The following is a 7,272-nucleotide window of genomic DNA, read 5'->3' on the forward strand; positions in this document are numbered from 1 at the left end:
GGTGGGCTCTGGTTCCTGCTGCCGGGCACCTGGTCTCTGAGTATGTCCCCCCACCCCCAAGTGTCCCAGGTGCAGCTGAGCCAACTTCCCAGCCTCCACCATGTTCTCACTGCTGGTCCGTTAAGTGAATGTCCCATACTTTAGATTTTTGGTCATGGCAGAAGCCCCCTCTAGTACGAATTTCTGTATTGGTGAAACCCTGGCCCGTCTGTCTCTGCCACAAACAGCAGGGGGCTCAGATTATGCCATGCTTGAGTGCCCCCTTGCCAAAGCTCCTCAAACTCCCCCAGAGAGAGGGAGAGGGTAGGCTACAGAGACAAGTTTTTGTTTTTGTTTTTAATGAAGGAAAAACAAATCCAAACTAAAGTCTAGGTTGAACAGTCAGGCTACAAGGGAAGGACTCCCACCTCCCATGCCCCCTGCATGCTCTCCTCAAGGACTTCCCCTCTTGGGGAGCAACAGGAACAGAAATGGAACCTGGGTCCTGGGCATCAACATGCAGTGGTCCACTCTGACCCTCAGGAATGCTAGATGCTCTGCAGCATGTGGACGGCACGCTGGAGGTGCTGGCGGGCAGCTGGGGCACAGCCGTGACTCCGCAGGATGGCCAGGGAGTAGGAGGTGCCTGGCTGGCCCTGTTCCCAGACTGTGAGCAGCAACGCTTCGCCCCCACCACTCAGCACCAGTTGAGACTGGTTGCCGCAGCAGCTGACCTACTGAGAGAGGAGGAGCCAGCATCACAGGGAAAAGGGGCCCTGGGCCGGACAAGTGGACAAGAGACTGAGGGGCCCTGACCTGCATCTCAGTGGCTGCCTCACCCTGTTCCTCTGGGTGGGGAGCCCAGAGCTCTACTGCACAGAAAGCAGACTGAGGCTGGGAGGGCACTCCCCTTCCCCTAGTCACCCGGTGAGACCTCCTCTTCCTAAGTCTGTGACCTGGGGATGCCAGCCTCCCCCTGGCCCAGTGTCCCCAGCTGTGGGCAGGGCCATTTGAAGACAGTCCTCTCTCTCTGGGACCCAGCCCAGGTCAGGGCACTCTGGTCTGAACGGAGAGGGAGTTTCCCTGTAAATAGATACTAACAATTTTTTAAACTAAAAAGTTTTGTGATACTTCTGTGTTTGAAGTCTGTTTTAGGACTGGCTATGATTTCTCAGAAGCTGCCGAGACTGCTCGGGAAAACCACACCCGAAAGCCAAGCTGCGATGAATGAGCTGCCGTTCGACAGCTGGTCCACGTCGCCAAAGGGGAAGACGTCCCCAGGTGATGTTCTGCCGCCTCTTAAACGCAAGTTATTTCTGATTTTGCCAGTTTGGGACCTAGCAGTCAGTCCCGCCTGCCCCAGCCCGGGGCCAGCTGTTTCCTGGGGCTTCCCTGAGAGCGGGCAGCCTCCCAGGCCTGTTGGGGTCGGGGGCCTCACTCACCTGCACGGACCCGTCACTGAAGAGCAGCAGAAGGGCTCCCTCGGACGCCACGAAGCGCAGCAGGCAGAGCCCGGGGCCAGCTGGCGGGGCGGGCAGGGGCGGGCCACCCTCCTGCGGGCAGATCCAGCCTTAGGATCGGGGTCCCCCCGCCTGGCCCCACCCCACTCCTGGCGCTCACCTCTCGCCGCTGCTGCTGCATGTAGCGGGCAAAGAGCCGCAGGACAGCCAGCTTGGTGCCCAGCAGGCCGGGCACGTCCCTCAGGGTAAACGTCTCCAGGTTCCCCCGGTGGGGTGCGTAGCAGACTTGGCTGGGGGTCGGGCGCGGGCAGTGCCAGCTGTCAGGGCCTCTGTCTTGGGCACCTGACACCCGAGGACACCTTCTCACGCAGCTGTGCCCCTCGGATGGTGATATGAAGACCAGCTCTGCACAGGCCAGCCCTCTCCATATGTCCACCTAGCCCTCCCCAAGACCCCAGAGCCCCAGACCCATGGAGCCACGGGCTCAGCCCGTCCACACTGAGATTCTGACCAATCCTGACACCTGCCCTCCCGCCGTATACCTATCTCGCCTGGGGTCTGCTCCATCCTTTCCGCCCGCAAACTAAGTCCCAATTCTAGCCTCTACCCAAGTCACCGCCGTTGGCTGCCCAGCTAGTCCAGTCATCTGCTGGTCCTGTGTCTCTCCTTTTAAAAGTGTGGGTCAGACCCCTCCTTCCTGCCCCAGTCCTAACAGCAGCCTGTGAGGCTCTGTGACTTCGTGTTCTCCCTGTCTCCCCCAGCTCACTCCAGAGTCCCTGCCGTCCCTCAAACCCATCATGCTCGGTCACTTCTTGAGGACTTTGCACATGCCATTCCCTGTGCCTCAAATGCTGTTCCCAAAGGCTCTTTCTCATCATTCATGTCTTGCCTGAAAGTCACTTCAGAAAGCCCCTCCACAACCACTCTGTCCAGAGTCGCCTCCACCCTCAATCTCACCTCACCCACTTCATTTCCTTCAGAAAACTGCCACCTGAAATCAACTTAGTAATTCATTTGCTTAGCGTTGTTCTCCCCTACTGGGCAGTAAGCGCCCGTAGGTGTGCACAGTAGGTGCTTAATACTTGTGGAATGATAAGAAAGGCAGTGGGGAGGGCCTGGCCCCCAGGGGGATAGGAACTCCACGACTTACCCCCCCGGGGGGCGCAGAGCCATGTGGGTGCCATCCCGAAGCAGGACGCCGCTGCCCCCATCTGACAGCTGGTAGCCAAAGCCGTACTTGCTGGAATAATCCACCCACTCGGGGGCCCAGCGGACGGGCCGCCGCTCTCCTGGGGGGTCCTGCACGGCTGGGCACGAGGACGAAGCGGAGTGAGCAGGGGCCCTGGAGGAGGGCCGGTGGAGGGACAGCCAAGGCACAGGAGACGGGAGAGAAGCCCAAGGAGGAGGAAAGCTGCTCTTGCCTCGGGGAGGGAGGACAGCGGGGCGCCGGGGCCAGGCTGCCTCTGGACTGTGAGCGAACCCGGCCGACGTGTAAGGTCCGAAACACTCTGAGGCTCTGCTTTATTTCATTCCCAGGGTTTCGTGTTAAAAAATAAAAACCACTCAAGGCCATGTGGGACCCTGGATCCCATCCCAGGAGAGGAGCCGGGGCGGCAGTGGGAAACCTGGGGAAGTCCGGCAGCCGGGACGCTGGGCCCAGGAAGGCGGGCCTCTGCTGCTCCCAGCTTCTCAGGGTCTCTTGTGCTGCCCTACCTGGGGGGCCGGAGTCCAGGCAGAGCCGCAGGTTTCTGATGGCCGCCTCCACCTCCTGCCTCGGGCTCTGCTCGGGCCCTGGGGAGACAGAGCTCTATGTTGAGGGGGACAGAGAATCCAGGCCCCTCTGCCCCGTATGGGGTCCCTCCAACCAGCCCTGCCCCAAACATCCGGGAAAGTCTTATCTTAAACCCAAAAGGATTCAGGCTTCGTTCTCATTTTACAGGTGGGAAAATTGATGCCAGGAGGGGGCTGTGCTCCTGGCACTTTTAGACCGTCGCTCCCTGCCCACAGCTCCTGCCTAGGACAGAGAGTCTCCTCACCTGCCGGGTCACTCCGGAGGGTCCCCTGGGTGAGCAGGTGGATGGGGCGCTCGGGGCACAGAACTCTGCTCTCTGACAAGGAGGCCTGTGGAGGGAGCAGCAGGGGTCAGCAGCGGCCCCAGCCCCCAGGAGACGCGGAGGTGGGTGACGGGCTCTGTCCTCCCCGCTCTGAAGACCCCCTGACCCCTCTCTGCCTAGCCTGGTGGTGAGGACGCCCTCACATTCCCCACTGCCCTGCAACCTCACCTCACTGCCCCACTCCATGGAGTCAGGGTCGGAACCATCTTCTCCTGGACCTGAGGCCTCCGTGGGAGTGAAGGGGCCTGCAGGAGGCACAAGGATTTGGGGAAACAGAGCCTAGCCCTGTGCTGGGAGCATCTCCACCTCCGCCGTGGAGGTGAGGTTTCAGAGCAGGTAGCAGGTGTGACGGCGTGTGAGAGGCAGGCCAGGCAGGAGCACGTGAGGGGTGGGCAGTGTGGACTCACAGGGTGGCCAGCACTGGGCCAGCAGCAGCCGGCCCACCTTCCGGAAGAGCCTGCCCAGCGGCGGGGGGGATGGTGAAGACGGGTGGGCTGTGGCAGCAGTGCGGGGGCAGCCGGTCCAGGGTGAAGCCCTTTGGAGTAGGCAGTTGGGGGTCAATCCCCAGGCTTCCTGGGAGTCCTGACCCTCGCCTGGGTCTGTGCAGACACCCAGAGAAGGGCGGCCCCACCCACTGACACCCCACCTGCGTGAAAAAGTCGTCCTGCAGCAGGTGGTCCAGACTGGGCCGCTCGGCCGGGTCGGGCGCCAGCAGGCGGGCGATGAGGCGGCGTGCGCTGGGAGACAGGTGTGCAGGCTCTGGGTAGCGACCCTCTCGGATGTTTTGGTACATCTCTGACAGGGGCGCCGCCACGAAGGGAGGAACGCCAGTCAGCTCGGTGTACCTGCACCAGGTAGGGGTGGAATCTGGGTGCCTGCTGGCATCTGTCCTGGGCATCCAGGGTTGGCTCACACCTCCCTGTGCACACCTGGCCATACCTACCCACACGTCCCTGCTCCATACCTGCATCAGCTCCACTTCCCCACACCTGGCTACCCCGCTCCCACCCGGCCCTTCCTGTCTGCTCAGAAGACTCCAGCATCTCTCTGGACACCTGCCTGCACCTGGGTTACACCTGTATACACCTGCATGTACCTTTCCAATTTTATTTTATCCGTGATTACACCTGTTCCACTCCCACATGTGCCTCATACTTGTACCTCTCCCCTGATCTATCTCCTTGTGTACCTGCTGCCAGCACACACCTGTCCCCACCCCTGTGCACGCCCATACTGGTCCTGCATCCCACACACATCCCTCCATAAGCCCTGTTCATACCTGCACACGCAAATGATGGCAGGCGCGTGCCCCCGCCTCCCCCCAGCTGCACACACCAGTCCTGTGTTCGCTCATACCTGTCTGTCCCCCACTCAGTCTCCCCTGTGCATCCTTGCACCTGTGCTTACCTCCCCGCGCATGCTGCCACCTGCCCACACTGGCCCCCCCTGGGCAGCCATACCCTCCTTTCCCAGGGGGCCACTCACATGAGGCAGCCCAGAGCCCAGATGTCTGACTGGCAGGAATGCCCGTTCCTGGACACGACCTCTGGGGCCAGGAAGTTTGGGGTCCCACAGAGCACTCTGGGAGAGATAATGGGGGCTCAGGAAGGCTGGGGTCCCTGTGCCACTCCTGGCCCACCTGCACCCACCCAGATAGCCTGCTCCAAGCCTTCCAGTCACCTGTGGCAGCGGCCCCCGGGTCCCACCCTGGTGGCCAGCCCCAGGTCTCCGATCTTCACCTCCATGTTTTTGTTCAGAAAGAAGTTACCTGCAGGGGGTGGGGCTCCGCGTGAGGGCGAAGCCACGCCCAGGCGCCGCGGGGCCCCTCCCCCACACTCACTGAGCTTCAGGTCCCGGTGCACGATCCGCCGCCGGTGCAGGTAGCGCAGGCCGCTGACCAGGCCCCGCAGGTAGTAACGCACCTCCGGCTCTGTCAGCGTCTGCCGCGCCTCCAGCACGTGGGCCAGTGACTGCAGGTGACCGGCAGGTACCCAGGAGACACAGGTGAGCTCAGGTTAGGGGGCACAGTGGGTTTCAGGGACCCGGGAAGGCAGAGGTAAATTCAGCGGGGCCGGGGGGGCGTGGCTATGGTGGGCGGGGCAAAGGTGAGCTGAGAGCCCAGGGAGGAGCCCAGGCAGCGGTCAGATGGGCGGAGGAGGCCAACGCAAGGGGATCATGCTGGGCACAGGGGAGCTCAGGTGCACTTAAAGTTGGCAAAGTGAGTTCAAGGGCGTCTATGAAGGCCCAACCAAGTTCCGCTGGACCCAGATGAGGCCTGGCTGAGTGCTGTGGGGGACATAGGTGGGCCCGGAGGCCATGATGAGTTCTGAAGGGCCCAAGTGGCCACAGAAACACCTGGGCCTGGTGTGCCTAGGTGAGTTGAGAGAGCCTCTGGGTGGGCAGGTGGGCAGACCTTCGAAAAGAATGAGCCCAGCTGGGCGTGGTGTGGCCACAGGTAGAAACAGGTAAGTACAGAGAGACACGGGGTGGGGGGAGACAGATGGGCGCAGCACGTGTGGACCGGACGCAGCTCCCTCTCTGCCCCGCCCCCGGGGCACCTGGCGGCTGCAGTATTCCAACACCATGTACACGTGGTCATGGTCAGCAAAGTGTCCGTGGAAGGCCACGATGTTGCGATGTCGCAGGCGGCTATGCAGGGCGATCTCGCGCTCCACCTGCAGGCAGGGCCCCACGTGTACACCCCCTGCAGGTGCGCACACCTGAGGTTTGCATGCCCGCAGGCGTAACTCCCATTCCCAGGGCAGAGGCCTCTCAGAAGACCCGCTGTGGTCCCAGGACTCCTGGGCACTGATGCGAGGGGCCTACCTTGCCGCGGGGGGCGCAGCCGCCCAGCCTCGTCCCCACCACGAGGAATCACTTTGAGGGCAAACACCGCACTGGTGGACATGTCCGTCAGCTTGTAGCAGCGGCTGAAGGCGCCCTGCAGTGCAGAGGGTTGACGAGCTCAGTGGACGGGTGCACACATGTGTGGGGACAGATGCCCAGGCCTCTCCACAGACACAGACACCCCCGAGACACATGGATGCACAGTTCACACCTGCACACCTGGACACACAAGGCAACGCAACACACAGACCCTCACGAGGTCACAGGGACTGATACACTCAGACACACAGACACATTCATACTTGGATGCCTAGAGCCCACGGTCCCCAGTGCAGTACATGGACACACGGAGCAGCGCACACAGTACGACACATCCAGACACACACTCACGGGCTGGGTCCCTGCAAAGCCTCCGAGACCCGCAATGGTAGGGCGCACACCCACAGCCTGGACACGCGACCCACGACGCAGCACGGCGCGCTCGCACGGGTTCCCGCCACCCAAAGCGCGCCGCACAGCGGGCACATCACAGACCTGGGCGTGCACCCACGCCAGCCCCACGCCCGCCCCCAGACTCGCTCGGACACGCGACACACGCACAGACAAAAGCCGCGGCGCCCGCCGGTAAACGAGCGGGACCGCACATCGGCCCCTCTGCGCTCGCGGCCGGTCGGGCGCGCGCCCCGCTCCGCTCTACCTCGCCGGGACCTGCGCCCGGCCCGGACGCCCCGCTGGGGGCTTGCGCTGCCGGGGTCCCCACCTTGCCGATCAGCTTCCCGCGCCTGTAGACGCGCCCCGAGGCCGGGTCGCGCAAGAAGATGGAGACCAGGCGAGCGGCAAGTGCGCCGCCGCCGCCGCGACCCGGGCTCCAT

At 62.7% G+C, this 7,272-nt stretch overlaps 1 protein-coding gene across 1 annotated transcript; it reads right to left on the reverse strand.

The window, feature by feature from the left end:
* Positions 1–321: 321 nt before the first annotated feature.
* PLK5 (polo like kinase 5) lies at positions 322–7,272 on the reverse strand. The gene is given in 18 exon segments (XM_032466087.1): positions 322–713; positions 1,422–1,532; positions 2,590–2,631; positions 2,634–2,746; positions 3,153–3,230; positions 3,476–3,560; positions 3,722–3,798; positions 3,961–4,027; positions 4,029–4,088; positions 4,200–4,398; positions 5,039–5,134; positions 5,234–5,321; positions 5,394–5,523; positions 6,112–6,228; positions 6,380–6,391; positions 6,393–6,494; positions 7,161–7,238; positions 7,240–7,272. Coding segments are annotated over 18 exon segments (1,674 nt in total). The 3' UTR covers positions 322–527.

Source organism: Camelus ferus, chromosome 22, assembly GCF_009834535.1.
Source record: "Camelus ferus isolate YT-003-E chromosome 22, BCGSAC_Cfer_1.0, whole genome shotgun sequence".
NCBI classification, from domain to species: domain Eukaryota; kingdom Metazoa; phylum Chordata; class Mammalia; order Artiodactyla; family Camelidae; genus Camelus; species Camelus ferus.